This window comes from Biomphalaria glabrata, chromosome 5 (assembly GCF_947242115.1).
Source record: "Biomphalaria glabrata chromosome 5, xgBioGlab47.1, whole genome shotgun sequence".
NCBI lineage: Eukaryota > Metazoa > Mollusca > Gastropoda > Planorbidae > Biomphalaria > Biomphalaria glabrata.
Genome location: NC_074715.1, coordinates 46,712,490 through 46,729,579, shown reverse-complemented (window position 1 = coordinate 46,729,579; position 17,090 = coordinate 46,712,490). Strand labels below are relative to the sequence as shown.

The following is a 17,090-nucleotide window of genomic DNA, read 5'->3' as shown; positions in this document are numbered from 1 at the left end:
AATTCAGGTCGTTCCCCCCCCCCCCACACCTTTAAAAAAATGCTATTAAAAACGATTACGGTAAAATTTACCCAGATATCTCCTTCTTCTCCCCCCCTCCCCCCCATTTTCCGAACTAAACCAGATAAGTGATAACACTTTCCACTCTGTTAAAAACATCATCTAAATCGATACTGGCTAAATTGATATGCCAAATCACCATCTACCCCTTAGTCTGTAGGACCGTTGAGGAACAGTCTTTTTCCATTCCGGTCTTTCGGATAGAATCTCTTTCAATGGTAGGACCTTCCTTCCTTTACGTTGTCTTCCCAACGCTCTCTCTCTCTCTCTGTCTACCTCTTCTTCTTTTTGCCTGGTTCTGTTCTCTGAAGGAAGATCTTTGCAAGCCAAATACTTTAGTGTAATACAAGTCTTTTATTGTTACATTTTCACATACGAGATACCATAAAAGACCTTTTTTTTTAAAATATTAAATAAACCTTGGCGATTCAACCAAGCCAATCTAAAATCTGGCCAACGTCCTCATCCATGTTAATCATCTCCATCACTTTCCTCTTCTTCTTCGCATTTGATAACAGGCGCACAACAATCTGGGTAATAGTCTTCATTGTTGTACTCCAGGTGACAATTTCTGTTGCCAATGTTAATTGAAAACAGACCGCAGCTGGGGAAAAAAAGTTGTAATTATGTGTTTGAATCCAAAAGAGAGTTCTAGGGTTTGGCCAATCACACGCATCGTTTGTTGAGAGAAACACCAAGAAAGAAGAAAGATAACTCCAATTAGCTGTCTACCTAACAGTTCTCGATCTTTAAAAAGCTTAAAAGGAAAAATTAGCTCAGATACAATAACAATATCAAAATAGAGGCGTATCTAGGGTGGAAGGGTGAAGGGTAGAAAATTTATCCCTCCCCCAGGGGGACTTCAAATTAGTGTTTTTTTAAAATTAAATATTAAATATTACATAAAATACAGGGGCCCCCAAAGAGGTCAATCCCCCCCGGGCCCCCAAATGATGGAAAATTCCTAGCTACGCCCCTGTAAATATCAGACTCTGCAGCATTGCTTAGGATAAGATGTTTTTTGATGTAGCGACGTTGAACTGTGCCCTTCTTTTGAAATAAATAGTTGTATTTTGAACGAGGCTGTTTTATATTATATTTTCTCACTATGTTCTGGTCTGTTGAATCCTTGCAAGACTATTTTGAAACACGAAAGTATTATTTTTCATTGGCTGAATATTTGCATCACAAGGTCATGGCGGCACGTTAATGACGGATGTTCCATGGCATAGAAGGAGTGGTTGGGAAATTCCAGGCGCGCCGAAAAAGAAAAAAAAATTGGAGATCGTCAAAGTTGGTTTGGGGGACTGAATCGATGGCAGTGGTACTTTACATTTGTATCTCCTGCATCACGAGTGGTAGGTAACTGTTTAAAGGGAGATAATTATACATCAGAAACGCATTTTCGATCAACTTAACCTATTTTGATTCTATAAATGTTGTTCGTATTTGCATCTATATTGTTATTTTTACAGCAGTAACACTGAGGTGGTCAATTGTAGTCAAACTGAATTTCCATTTGATTGGACCAATAAAAATGATCTTATCTTATCTTGGGTAAACACATTGTAGCATTAATCAAGACATCGTGACATTTGACACCCGAATAGAACATGTCAGTCATCATGTTACTGGTAATTGAAAATATCAAGTAGCAAGACTTAATACAACACCAAAGCCTATTTACACATTTTGTAGTTATAAATTGTTGCTTACCAAATCCTCTGATGTAAGTCAAATTCAGACTGCTAATCTTAATTTCAATTTAATACATTGATTTATCTGACAAAATTGAATACTACTTGAAACTCTTTCTTTGTTTAAACGCAATCAGTTTTACCTTACAATTCTTCTATTCAAGTCAGAAATTCATGAGAGGTGAAGGGTCGACGCTGATCTCAAAAACGGCTTTAATGATTTTTACTAGAAATTTAACAGTTGATGTATATCGATGACAAAAGAATTACTAGCTCGGTGGCCACACGGGGAAAACTCTAGTTTGACAGTGATAATTTTTTTTTAAAGTGTAAAAAAAAAAATGTACATTTTAGCTTAAGAGATAGATCCAGATGCATAAGTATCATTGGTTTGGAAAGGATTATATCCCAACATAAAGCTTTATAGGTTCAAAAGTTTAATAAATTAATTTTCAGCACAATGTTTTGCCTCTCGTCTGAAGGCCTATTATCGGAATATAATAAAGTCATTCACCTCTAGGGGGATTGGGAGGGGGGGGGGGGTAGCGGGGTAAAAATAGTTTTTTTTTTTTTTTTAAATTTAGCATACATTAGTTTTTAAGAGACAAACAATTGCTCTATAAGTTGTATATCTTATCTTCTTATCTTATATGATACAGACGTTACTTCAAAAAAGAAGACGACGTAACAGAGGATCCCCACGGAAACGCTATAAAGATCAGCTTAGGCACCAACTTGCCTTAGCTGACATAGAAGAAAGCACCTGGTAGCATACGGTTTCTGAACGAGACAGATGGAGGTCACTCCCAAAGGCCGCTGGAGACACATTTGAGACCAAAAGAAATCTTATTCGACCACCGACGGACAATGGTTATGCTTGTCATTATGTGGCAAAATATGTAGGTCACAGCTGGGGCTGCGTATCCACGGGAAATACCGCATACCTCATTAATCTTCAGACTTGAAGACGGGCCTCATTATTATTATAATATTTGCAGAAACCGTCAATCTTTCTAAAAAAATTACATCCACTTTTACACACACACACACACACAATTCATAAAAACACTTTAAGATATCTGCCTTTCAAAACATAAAACAGCAACTTAAAAAATAAAGAAGGTTAATTTTGTGCTAGTCCTTGTTTTGATAGTCAGTACCTAACAAGGTTACATGGCTGTATTTCCCTAAGAGAAACTTAACACGGTTAATGAGTTTCGTTGAGGACTAGACTAGTCTGAAATTATACGCATGTTGTAATTGTCATTGAAAGAGATTCTCATCTCATCATCATCTCTGCCTGTGGTCCCTTCTGGGGCATAGGCCACCAACCAGCTTCCTCCAGGCATCTCGGTTCTGGGCGAGTCTCTCCATCTACCTGGCAACTGGTTCCAAATCGCGGCGCCATGTGTACCTGGGCCGTCCCCTCTTCCTCTTTCCTTGGGGATTTCAGGTTAGGGCTTGCCTTGAGAGATTCTATCCAAAAAGACAAGAGAGGAATGGAAAAAGACTGTCAACAGATCTTGACTGGTGCCCCGACGGTCCAATAGACTTAGAGAATGTGAATGTACAGCATATAACATACAAGAAACATACAAGAAACATACAAGAAACATACAAGAAACATACAAGACTTGTAGGACAAATGTGAACACAAAAATATGAAGAAAATAAAAACTCGCTGTTAATGATTTTGTGGACATTGATTTTTCCATAAACCAAATTTTCCACTTTTTCAATGCTGCAGGGAAATCCTGTTTTAAAAATAATGTTTTATCTTATGTCTGGCTGAGTGGTAAAGCGCTTGGCTTCCGAACCAAGACGTCTCAGGTTCAACATTCGATAAAGACTGAGGGTTGGAATTTCGTTGACTTTTAGGGCACCCATGAGTCCAATCATGGGTCATGGGGGAAAGTAAAAGCGCTTGGTCATTGTGCTGACCACAGGACACGCTCATTAACAGTCGGTCATAAAATCAAATGACCTTTACATTATCTGCCCTACAGATCGCTAGGTTGCTAGGGCTGAAGGGGATAATGTACTTACTAAACATTATCTCTAATCTTGTCCCAGATCTTACCTAATTCCAACGACCCCTGTCTTAGTGCATCTTTCTTCAGCACATATATCGTCAAGCTGCCAAACGTCACCAACTTCTCGACCTTCCGGACATGGACCTGGTCAGATTCCAATACAAAGACAAAATAAATTTTAGGAAAGTTTAGTTTGTTACGCTGTAAGTTGAAGTCATTGCCAAGTAGAAATTTCATAATGTGAAAATCCATTTGGACCGACATTGAAAGAATATACGTTTAGCCCAAACAAAGACATCCAATGCATGTTCTAATTATAAATGTGTCAAGTACCCTTTTCAGACCTCGCGATGTACAGGGAAAATGATGTTAAAGGTCATCTATATCTATGGCCGACAGGTATTAAGGGTGTCATGTGGCCAACACAACAACCAACCGCCTTTAAATTTCCCCAACTAATGTCAGGAACCCATTAGAGTTTGGTGAACTCTCAAACTTGAAATCCAAGTCTTCACCTAGACTTCAACTCTAGGTCCTTCGGACCGGAAGCCAAGCGCTTTATCATTCAGTCACCAGAACCCATGTCTGTGTAGTGAAGCATTTCATTTTTTAAAAATTCCTCTATTCAGCTTGGCAATTTATTTTTTTTTTTGGTTCAAAAACCATGTAGGCCTTATTCATTTCAGACTTTTAGATATTAATAGACGTTCAGTCACATTTTGCTCACCATCTTCGAAGTCTAGAGCTATAGGCCTATAAGTAGAATTTTATATAATCTGACTCTGGAGTAGATTTACACGCTCGGTTAAGCAGGATTTGTTGTTTTTTTTTGGTGGGAAAGGGTATTGGGGTCGGGGGTAAAAGAACATTCCATTTTTGTTTAAATCTATGATTCATCAGTTATGAAGAGTAATCTATTCGCTATCAGTTTTATAAAGGAGAAACTGCTTGTTTTTTAAAAGTATATATTTTTTATATTTTAATTCTTTGATTCTTTTTTTTTCTGTCCACACTACATCTGTATCAGATCAGGCTTTAGAGTCGGGGAGAGATAAATCTGGGCATGGTTTCAGCGGCCCACCCCCTTCCAACAGTCTGATTGCTTATGTAGTATAAGTAAGGTAAAGTTCCCCATTCAGACCTTGCGATCTATCGGGCAGATGATGTGAAAGTCAACTGTTTCTGTGGCCAACGGCTAACGAGGGGTGTCATGTGGCCAGCACAGCGACCATACTTTTTTACTTTTCCACGACTAATGTCACGTAACCATTAGAGTTAGTTGGACTTAGTTTTCATCAGGATTCGAACCCTGGACCAACGGCTCGAAAGCCAAGCATTTTACAAGGCCGCCGCTGCGCCTCCGTTTATTTTGTACTTTGTACGAAAAAGTCCATCATATAATGATAAAGAAAGGCCTCGCAACAGGTTTTGGTTCTAATCATCAGAATACAAACATCTTTTTTTTTCGCCCAGTTGAATGCAAGAAAAAAATAACAACGTTCATATCATATTTTTTTTTAAAATCTTTTTTAACTCTTTCTCTCCTAACTGAAGATACCAGCGTTGATTCCACCATAATGTGGTAAATAATTACGGAGAGAAAGAGTTAATGCAACTGTAACGCCCAAAACAAGTAAAATACATTTAAAAAAAAAAAGGTTATAATAAGTGTATCAATTAGTTTGGGTCAGTCATGTCATTAAATTTGTAATAAGCCTCGTACGTCAATCTATAAAGGGACTAATTCAGCTTATACCACCACTTCAGTCAAGTATTATTTCTTTCCTTTGTTTGAGATACCAAACAAAGTAATTTATTACCAATAGTTAACGAACTAATTGTTTTTGTTTTTAAATTGATTCTTACATTATCAGGTAAAAGAAATAATCATGCAAAATTTCAGCCTGATCCGAGATTGGGTGTCGGAGAAATAACGTGTACAAACTTTTGACCAGACAGACAGAGTGACTTGATATAAGCTTTGTAAAGATACATCAATATTTGGACTTACCTCTACTTATCCACGTGCCAGTGTAGACAGGGGACAAGAGGCAAGTGAGCAGGAAAACAGTAATCACAGCGAGTCGAGCCATGTTGGAGCTTCAGTCTATCGATGAGCTCCTTCTTGGCGCTATCAGCTCGTGGTAATGTTAGCTTCTCTTATTTAAAGCGCATGTATCTGCCATCTGCTGCCATGGTGACTAGAACACTAAAGCTAAGCAATAAAAAATGTCATTATTGTTCTAATCTCTAGTGACATGACACCCTGCTCATTAACCGTTGGCCAAAGAAACAGATGACCTTAACATCATCTGCCCTATACATCGCAAGGTCAGATATAAAAAATAAGAGAAAAACAAAAATTGGTCTATATAACTATTAAAAATTATAAGAGCAGTGGTTCTCAACCTAAGGGAAACAACAACAACAAGAGGAAACAGTTATTTTGTTGACCCTATTGGTCTGGGGATTTATTGAATTTATACAAGAAATGAAAAAGAGCCTCGACAGCAATATTCTCTCTCTCCCCCCCCCCCCCCCAAGCGAAAAAATTACTTAACGAGGTATGAGATTTCAGGCAACGTATTATATGATCTCTTCGCTTCATAATTGATCAATAAGATTTACTACATTCCAGTATCTGTCATTATCATTGACTAATTTTTTAATAGAATTAAATTAATTATTTTTTAAAATCATCATTCACATAGTCATAGTTGATCGTAATGACAACCTAATTAAACTGCTAACTTGTCCAAAATGATTACAAAGCAAGTATACAAGAATGTCTACATCTCTTCTAGCTAGTAAATCATAATGTCTCTTCAAAATCTTTTTTAAAATTGTTTTCTTATCAGTGCACTCTGGTCGAATCTCTTTTGGGGAAATGTGATTGGTGTGTGGGAGGGAGGGCGTATCTCTGGAAAAGGTTTCTGTTCTGTCGTGTCGCAGGCGCCTCAGTAAATAGAACTCAGCTCGAACTTAAGTCCTCTTGATAGGTATCTTATGCCATTCAGCCACACATCTCAGTTTCCGAATAGTCGATTCATGGTGTTGAATGTGATTTAGGTGTTTCATTTGGATGTAGGCAATACTTAGTCATCTGTTTTCCTGTGGGTTTTTATTTCATTGTATTACCTACCCATTGTTGTGATAATCTTTATTCCCTTATGATTTTTATGCAGACGACATCAGGTGAATGTCACAGCATGTTAGTTACTTTCCCAGTTACTTTCATGCTTTCATGACTTATCGTCTCAGTTTCCTCTTTTTGGTATTTTTCATTACATCTCTGACTATGTCACTCATTCTATGGTCTCCTTCAGTCGCGAACCGACTATGGATCATCTCATGGAAATGAGATGAATGCCTGGGCATTAGCTGTGGTCAGAACGATGTCGCCCACACATCAGTTCTCCCATCTCCACGCAGCTGATGTATCCAAAGGAACGGTAGTGCCGATACAGTTTGGGGTCAGCGGCGACGCAGGTTCTGCCAGAGTGTAGCAGCTCCTGATTTTTCCTCAGGGTTGACTCCCGAAGCCTTTCCCATGATTTGGTAAAGCTGCAAGGCAGCAGAAGTTTGAATTCAGAGTTTTCCTTCTCCTAGGTGGGTAGCCAGCCATGGCTAACGAGCCCCTCCTGCCCAAAGCTTACTGGTTAAGGCGCCAGTAACTCGCCATTGCCCCTTCTCCTGTTAGTGAGAACAGTTCCGCCGAACTCAATATCAGAGCCACACGTGAATGCCAGGAGTTGGACTGGTTGTCAGAGGCTATTAGAGACGCTTGCCAATAGGAAGCATTTTATAGGTATTGGAGTGCTTACATCCATTACCACTTCCGGCAATGACAACCTTGCGGAACCAAGACTCATACATCTCTGATTATGTCACTCATACATCTCTGATTATGTGACTCATACATTTCTAACTATGTCACTCATACATCTCTGATTGTGACTCAATCATCTCTGATTATGTGACTCAAACATATCTGATTATGTCACTCATACATCTCTGACTATGCGACTCATTCATCTTTTATGTGACTCATACATCTCTAATTATGTGACTCATACATGTACTATCGTATGTGACTCCGCCTGCTGTATCTCTTATACTATCTTATGTAACTCTGTCTGCTGATTCTCACTGTATATCAATCACTGAAACATTAGCTGGACAATTCACTGAACTGTACAAAACTGATTGTATAAACTTTATTCTCCATTCAGATATGCTTTACAAAAGTTCGGCAGCTTGCATCACACAGTGTTACACCCTGACAGAGCTTCCGAAGAAGCTGATCCCAAACTGTATTAGCAGCTTGCATCACACAGTGTTACACCCTGTATTAACACTTACCATTCCATTTGAACACTTCAGCTCGATGGAGAGGGGAGAGCTAATGCCGAGGCATTAATTTAATTTCTATCAGATGATCATCTTATATCTATGAGATAATCCGTAGTTGGTTCGTGACTAAATGATACCTTAACTACCTTAACTAATAACTAACAAAAGCTTCTAGAGACCTTTAAATACATCAATAATTTCCTAATATATTCGTAACCTCGTAAGCATAAACAAATACATCAATCTTTGTGTTGATATGTAATGTAATGATGTGTGAGAGTTAATCCCTTTAGCGGATTGGGAAGTGTGTGTTGGTGTTCATTATCTAATATGATTGAATAAAGCGTGTGTGTGTTTTTTAAATCGGCCTTGTCGTATATATAATTGTATTAAAGAGTATATCAACAATTTGTTTATAAAGTGAAATAGTTTAACAAAAAACAGAATTGAAATACTCGTATTCGTAACAAAAAAAAAGTTTAATTTAAGCAATGCACAAGTGTAACTGGTCTTTTGATGTGGTATTAATAGTACACATAGGACTGGTCACCAGAATGTAAAGGATGTGTGTTATCAATGTGTGTTATGTTGAAGAATGCTGGGTTCGTGCGTCCCGGAGTCACACTGAACACGTGACAAACATAAACAGTAGAGATGGACTTGAATCCAACTTTAGCAGACAAAATATAAGGTTTATTCAATAATGCAATATACTGCACTTCTACATGAAGGTATCCAATTTGAAATATAATTACATCCAAATAACGGCAGTATCAATTATACAAGTCCTCTAGAATACTATTTCACTACTAAAATACGTCCGCATCATAGCGGGTTCCAATAAACTTCAATAATATGTTTCCAGCTCTAAGTACAGAAAACAACTACTAAAATATGTGTACTGTCTCTACTGACTTCAATTGACTACTCTCAACTGAACTAAGGTTACTACAGACTAAAAGTCCATTTAAGTCATTTTTACTTCCTCTATCTATCTCAGAGGTTTCACGTGCCTTTTCACTCTCGAGGTGAACATGAAACAGGCAATTTCAGACTGTGACAACAATGCACAATTTGCTAGACCTGTAGATAGGTCAGTTCTTTCTTCAGTTTGGATTCGTCCTATTTGACATCCCCCCTACCTGTTGCAGTGGGTTTACAGTTTACAGCTCACAGCGCTCCCCCAGACCCCCTTGCTGGCAAAGGCGGGGAGTCTACAATTTTTCCACTAACTCCAGGAAGAACCTATTCTAGGGGGCAATTAACGTCTTCCGAAAGAATGAAAGGTCAGAATGTAATAAAGATTAATTAAGTACACACACGCACACACACATATTTTTTTTTTGCTTTTGGGGGGGGGGGGAGGGTTTCTCCCCCGAAATAAATCCTGGCTACGCCCATGCTGTATATTTTATTATAGTTTTCTGCTTAAACATTTTTAAAAATAAAACAAATTAAATATGGTTCAAATATTTTTATTATTATTAAAATTCAAATAAGAAATAATCCGACCTGTTATATCTTGTGAACTTTTCAACTGTTTCTTACTCTCGCGATAAAATACGTAATTGCTCTTTCAGGGGCCATCTTCTGCCAACTACTTTCCTCTATACCAGTTGGAGAGTTCTCAAAGGCTGAAGGTGGGACTGGCCTTAGATAATTGGAGGCCCTAGGCGAACTGAATTTGGTGTCCTGTAATAAAACATTAAAAATAAATAAATAAACAGCGAAAAAATAAAATAACGCAATTTATTTAAAACCTAGTGAATCCAACAAGATCAGTAGGCACAAGATTCGCCATTCATAAAAATAAATTGTTGCAAGTTCTGTACGAGGCCTCGAACAATTTGAGGCCCTAGTCGGCTGCCTAGTTTTGCCTATTCCTAAAGCTGGCCCTGCTCATCAGATTAAGGCTATAACATTCAACGTTCAAAGCTTATAAAAAGAAACCGAAGACAAATGAATTAAATCTATTTATGAATTACAGAACTATCATTCAGATCTAGATATCTATCTAAATCTGGACAAGCTTGTCTTCGAATCCGAAGATTAATGACGAATGCAGTATTTCCCGTGGCTACGCAACCCCAGCTGTGACCCTCTAAATCAGCGGTTCTCAACTTTTTCAGTCCCGGGACCCCTTTTTGCAATAGCCCACTATGCGGCGACCCCTAACCGTAAAATCATCCGTGTTTTACAAATCTTAACAACCGTAATCATAATTTAAATGTATTTTATGAATTGCCAGAGCTGTATATTTAATTACAAAGCACTTTATATTGCTAACGAATAAATGACATTTTATACAACTAGTTTTTATTTAATTTTCAATTGCGTATTCATCATATTGATGTTTTATACTTATGACAGTGGCGTAGCATCCATGGCGCGAAGGGGTTCAATGAACCCGGGCCCACGACCCTTAGGGGCCCAAAGTCTGTGACGTACCAACCACGGCTCAAAGGGATTTATTGCGTCTGGGCCCATGACTCATGACCAGTTGGGGCTCACATAAGCCCTTGAGGATGACACCAAACTGGAATACATAATTGCACTTTCGTAAAGGTGATTAAAAAAATATTACCTTATAAGCATTCCCAAAATATCCTTATCAGGTTTAATGTAATGGGTGGCTAGCCATAATTGTGCGTTGGTGGTGTTAATTGTTGCCAGCTCGCACCATTTTGACAAAGCTTCTATCAACTTCGTCTGTCTGTCTGTCTGTCTGATAGAAAGTCTGTGCACGTTATCTCTCCATAACCCATTCTCGGATCAAGCTGAAATTTTGCAGAATTATTTCTTTTTTTCTGACCACACAAGAATTAATAATAATAATTTAAAAAAAACAACAAATAGTTACTTAACTATTGAGTTAGGTATCTCGAAGGGAAATTTGACCTGATTGACATCCATCCATCCCAGTGGCGCTACAGCCCATGGAGGGCTCTGGCCTGCTTTAGCACATCCTTCCATTCAGATCTCTCCTGGGCCTTTCGTCTCCACGCCCTAACCCCAAGCTGCTTCAGATCTGCTTCCACGTCATCTATCCATCGCATTCGGGGTCTGCCTTTGGGTCGCCTGCCTTTTGGTTTTTGCCTGTATACGATTTTCGCCCCTCTGTTGTCTGACATTCTTTCAAGGTGACCTGCCCAACGTAGTCTGTTCTTTTTTATTTCGTTCACTATTGGTGGGTCTTCATATAATTGATATAACTCATGGTTAGTGCGTGTCCTCCACCCTGTTTCATCCTGTATGGCACCATAGATTTTCCTAAGGATTTTTCTTTCCCAAGTGTTAAGCAAATATGAATACAAAATTTTGACTCAGTTGCAAATTATTCAACTTTCGCAAAGCTCAATCTGTTTCTTTTTTTTTTCTGCATTAAATTAAAAAAAAGAAGAATTTTTAATACAGACGATCTTACAAAGTTGCAATGGATCCTTAGAGATCGCCCAATGGTAATAGGTTGAAACCTGGATCATAGTTCAACATCATATTAATATAAAATTTTCATTTAAAATTGATATGAATATTGAGATATTTGACAGAAAAGCAAAGCTCCACAGATTCAAAACGATATATACCAAACTGCGAGGCCCAGGCTATGATGGTAATTTCAATATGACAGGAAAGTAAAATGGCCCTGAGGCATTGCTTCATCAAAAGCCGCCGACCGAGCACTATGTTTACAATGCTAACTACAACATATACTTGGTCTTAAATAATTCCGTCAGCTGTGTTCAAGAAGTTCCAGATTCTATGACTTTGCATAAAATGTGCATATGTTTTTACTCACAGCATATCAAGATGGGCGCTTCTTGAATCCAATAGAGAGAGCATAGTTTATAGGGCAGTTAAATAATTGTTCCCTACAAGATGGTCATCAAGGAATAATGCTCGAACTGCAATGAGATACAGATATTTTTGATGTACCAAAGTGGATTACACAAACTACTTTCTGTTCCTCAAAGAAAAAAGAAAGCCTGGAAGCTGCAGCACTTAAAGGAAAATTAGAAACTTTTGATACTCTTGTTCTGTACAAAATTTGTGAGCGCAATCATCGTTGTTTAACAAATGTTGCAACGTGAGCATCAAGATCTACGCAAAGCTGTGAATCATCTGGAGAAGATCTAGACTGAAGTAGGCTACAACATTGGAGAAGATCTAGACTGAAGTAAACTACAACATTGGAGAAGATCTAGACTGAAGTAGACTACAACATTGGAGAAGATCTATACTGAAGTAGGCTACAACATTGGAGAAGATCTAGACTGGAGTAGGCTACAACATTGGAGAAGATCTAGACTGAAGTAGGCTATAACATTGGAGAAGATCTAGACTGAAGTAGGCTACAACATTAGAGAAGATCTAGACTGAAATAGGCTACAATATTGGAGAAGATCTAGACTGAAGTAGGCTACAACATTGGAGAAGATCTAGACTGAAGTAGGCTACAACATTGGAGAAGATCTAGACTGAAGTAGGCTACAACATTGGAGAAGATCTAGACTGAAGTAGGCTACAACATTGGAGAAGATCTAGACTGAAGTAGGCTACATGATTTGAGAAGATCTAGACTGAAGTAGGCTACAACATTGGAGAAGATCTAGACTGAAGTAGGCTACAACATTGGAGAAGATCTAGACTGAAGTAGGCTACAAAATTGGAGAAGATCTAGACTGAAGTAGGCTACAACATTGGAGAAGATCTAGACTGAAGTAGGCTACAACATTGGAGAAGATCTAGACTGAAGTAGGCTACAACATTGGAGAAGATCTAGACTGAAGTAGGCTACAATATTGGAGAAGATCTAGACTGAAGTAGGCTACAACATTGGAGAAGATCTAGACTGGAGTAGGCTACAACATTGGAGAAGATCTAGACTGAAGTAGACTACAACATTGGAGAAGATCTAGACTGAAGTAGGCTACAACATTGGAGAAGATCTAGACTGAAGTAGGCTACAACATTGGAGAAGATCTAGACTGAAGTAGGCTACAACATTGGAGAAGATCTAGACTGAAGTAGGCTACAACATTGGAGAAGATCTAGACTGAAGTAGACTACAACATTGGAGAAGATCTAGACTGAAGTAGGCTACAACATTGGAGAAGATCTAGACTGAAGTAGGCTACAACATTGGAGAAGATCTAGACTGAAGTAGGCTACAAAATTGGAGAAGATCTAGACTGAAGTAGGCTACAACATTGGAGAAGATCTAGACTGAAGTAGGCTACAACATTGGAGAAGATCTAAACTGAAGTAGGCTACAACATTGGAGAAGATCTAGACTGAAGTAGGCTACAACATTGGAGAAGATCTAGACTGAAGTAGGCTACAACATTGGAGAAGATCTAAACTGAAGTAGGCTACAACATTGGAGAAGATCTAGACTGAAGTAAGCTACATGATTTGAGAAATGACTTTTGAGAGTGTGAACATGAGGCTGCTTTAGTAGATCTTGGGGTGTTGATCCAGTTTTTTGTTTTACATGAGTGAGGAAAATTAAAATCCAATTTGACTACTGTAAACTTGTGAAGAGAAAATTTAAGATCCAGAGACTACTTTCAAAATCAACGTATTTTATCTAACTATCGATGTCATTGTTTCTCAATTACTTGACAGATTTCACGGGCATATCAAATCGTTCATTAAATTCATTTCATTTTAAGTGCAAACGATGATGCACACATGCGTCTTGTCTCCACTGACACAGATGATATTGCCATAGAATATTATTCAGAGATGCAATCCTTGAAAAGTCTTCTATAAACACATATAAAGTCTCTGTTCAGTACTAGTGTGACAAGAGGGACAATTAGGGTAGGTACTTTTTTTTAAAATAAGAGTTAGTCCCCTTTAGTACTTGATTTATGTCCCTGTTAACTGTTTACAATTGCCCCTCTCTCTTGAGTCCTTGAGCTGACCAGTGTATTTTGAAGTAAGTCTCCATAATGTGTTTAACTAATACTTGTGTTGTTGTGCTCTAACTGTATTACTCAAGAGGAGTGTACCACTGTTATGGGAAGAGTGCTTCGATAATGAGCTAAGTAGACTTTATTTATTTGATATTAATAAGTTGGTTTATGTAAATAGTAAAGTCTCTTATCCTCCCCTATATATTTTTTTTGTAAAAGACATCTTTTGTTTTAATACGAGACTGTAGTCTGTCTCATGGATGACGTCATTTAATTGTCATGACATGTATTATATTATTGTAAACCATCGTTTTGGTTTTGGAGATGAGACACTATTGTGCTTCTGTGTTGCTGGTTCTTTGATTATTTTGAACTGAACCTGTCCTACTATTTTGATTTGTTTCATTATTGCATTTTCTTTTGATAGCCTTTAGTTCCGTTTTTATTTTACATGATCTATTTCTTTTGTTTCTAAATAAACTCTTTGTTGTTTTTTTTTTGTGTTTTTTGTTGCAACTGAAATCTTAGTATTATTACTTATCTGTCTCAATAATGTTGTATATCTAGAGGCTATAGTTAATAGCCTAGAATTCTAGATAATATATTTTGGGACCACAGAGTACCACTAGACTAACTTGCCAGTACAGCAGAGGTCACTGGTCTTATGACCTAATCAAAATACTAGGTCACAACTAGATTTTGTTGTTTTATTTATCATAGACAACTACATTTTATCGTCAAGCTTTCCATTGTCACAGCATGCATGTTGTTTCTGGCTTTGTCACAGATTGTTCAGCTGAGCTGTTATTCTCGAAGTTGCGACTGATCAAAATTGATTGAAGAATTTCTATGACACATAACATGTTGGCTTCACTTTGTGTGTGTGTGTGTGTGTTTGTGTGTGTTTTTTTTTCTCTGAGCAAAAAAAAAAAACAAAACAAAAAAACTGCCGGGTTTTCATTAAGTAAATGTGTATAATAGGAAAAATTGCACATTAAACATTAGTTGGTTCGTTTATAACGCTTCAAGTCGTTTCATTCTGTTCAGAAGTTGAAAAAAAAAATGCAATTTACGACACTGTTGCCCGTTGGAGTCCTAATTGAATAAACTTAATGATATTATTACTTATAAAAAGGAGCAATACTAAATTAGTCTTTTTTGAGGGGGGGGGGGCACCTAGATATTCTTGAACCCGGGCCCCCGGCTACCTTGCTACAACACTGGCCACTGAACACTAGCATCTTTTATTTTTTAAATTACTTCTTGTAATTCTTGTGAAAATTACCAATATTCGTCGATGAATCACACAGTGAGTTCGGATGTTGAAACCAAGAACAATATCCAAGCAGAATCTTTGGGGACACTACAAACATGATTCCAAGAGATGTTGTACTTTTCCACTTTTCCTTTGGCCGATTCGGTGGGGTGAGGGGGGGGGGCGATTGCATGTACTGCCCTCCCCACTCTAGCCCTCTGAGTGCTGGGGGGGGGCGGTCCTATTTTTGTGGAGATTCATAGTTTGTGAACAAAATTAGTTTAATATCTATATAATATAAACTACGTATTGATATGTGACCCATTGTAAATATGTCGTACCACACTCTAATCTCAAATTGTATCATTAGTAGCCTAAATTTAAATGAAAAAGGGTTGTACCAGGTGGGAGGGGCGATACATGCAATCGCATTTCCCCCATCGGACAACTCAATACTTTTTCTTTTTGTATTTTAGTTAAAGAAATTACAAAATTTAAAAAATCTGTCACTAATATGATTTATATATATACTATAAATTAAATTCTTATATCGAGTGGCCCCACCCCTATTCTTTAATGGTAAATGCAATCTTTAGCAGAAATTATTAAAGGAGCGAGGATTAATCATTTTCACTCTACCGCCCTTTCCAGACAAAGTTTATGTAATTTCCCATGAATTTATTTATCATAATTATTTTAAGAAAGACTTTGCATTGGAAAAGTTAGAATTCAAACAATTTTTTTTTTAGTATAAGAGTCATGATTGAGCTGAGTTCTAAACCCAGATAATCTTTTCCTAGTCGCCTTTTCCCAACCTTTTCTCAATCTATTTTTCTAGTTAAATAAATTTGGGACTATAACTCACAATTTATACTTAGGTTTTCTTGAATACTATTTATCAAATAATTTTTTTTTTTCGGCGGCGATCCTTCAAGCAAAAATCTAAATATATGGGGTATCCTATCTTTTCAAGGAACAAATCGGTTTTATTTGCAATGTATTATGGGCCTATAAATTCATATTAGAATATTTTTCAAGTACAAAATTATTCGAAAGGTCCTTTTTTAATAGTATGAATAATGAGCTTTAGGTCAGGAGAATGGGTTTCTGCAGTGAAGAATGCAAGAAAACGCGTTTGGCGTCGGGGCTTTGCCCCGAACTCCATTGATGGATAATGAGCTGTAGATGTCAGGAGAACGCGTTTCTGCAATGAAGAATGCAAGAAAACGCTTTTGGCGTCGGGACTACGCCCCGAACTCCATTGATGAATAATGAACTGTGCTTGTCAGAAGAATGCGTTTTTGCAGTGAAGAATGCAAGAAAACGCTTTTGGCGTCGGGGCTTCGCCCCGAACTCCATTGATGAATAATGAGCTGTAGATGTCAGAAGAATAGGTTTCTGCAGTGAAAAAAGCAAGAAAACGCTTTTGGCGTGGGGGCTTCGCCCCGAACTCCATTGATGAATAATGAGCTTTAGATGTCAGGAGAATACGTTTCTGCAGTGAAAAAAGCAAGAAAACGCTTTTGGCATGGGGGCTTCGCCCCGAACTCCATTGATGAATAATGAACTGTGCTTGTCAGAAGAATGCGTTTTTGCAGTGAAGAATGCAAGAAAACGCTTTTGGCGTCGGGGCTTCGCCCCGAACTCCATTGATGAATAATGAGCTGTAGATGTCAGGAGAATAGGTTTCTGCAGTGAAAAAAGCAAGAAAACGCTTTTGGCGTGGGTGCTTCGCCCCGAACTCCATTGATGAATAATGAGCTTTAGATGTCAG

The 17,090-nt window shown here is 37.9% G+C and overlaps 1 protein-coding gene across 2 annotated transcripts; it reads right to left on the bottom strand.

Moving 5' to 3' along the window:
- Positions 1-394: 394 nt before the first annotated feature.
- Positions 395-5,934, bottom strand: LOC106075001 (uncharacterized). 2 transcript variants are annotated; one of them, XM_056030238.1, is made up of 3 exons: positions 5,802-5,934; positions 3,838-3,934; positions 395-664 (listed from the first exon to the last, which is right to left on the bottom strand). In XM_056030238.1, exons 1-3 carry the CDS (start codon positions 5,881-5,883, stop codon positions 532-534), a joined length of 312 nt encoding a protein of 103 aa, XP_055886213.1. In that variant the 5' UTR covers positions 5,884-5,934; the 3' UTR covers positions 395-531. The 2 variants fall into 2 exon arrangements, with proteins under 2 accessions (XP_055886213.1, XP_055886214.1); XM_056030239.1 differs by lacking the exon at positions 3,838-3,934 and having other exon boundaries at positions 5,802-5,928.
- Positions 5,935-17,090: the final 11,156 nt, after the last annotated feature.

Excerpts from the sequence above, each read along its gene's own strand:
- LOC106075001 (XM_056030238.1), bottom strand. The coding sequence starts at position 5,883 with ATGGCTCGACTCGCTGTGATTACTGTTTTCCTGCTCACTTGCCTCTTG. Across the intron at positions 3,935-5,801 it reads TGGCACGTGGATAAGTAGAG|GTCCATGTCCGGAAGGTCGA; the intron begins GTAAGTCCAAAT and ends GAATCTGACCAG. Across the intron at positions 665-3,837 it reads ACAGGGGTCGTTGGAATTAG|CTGCGGTCTGTTTTCAATTA; the intron begins GTAAGATCTGGG and ends TTTTTTCCCCAG.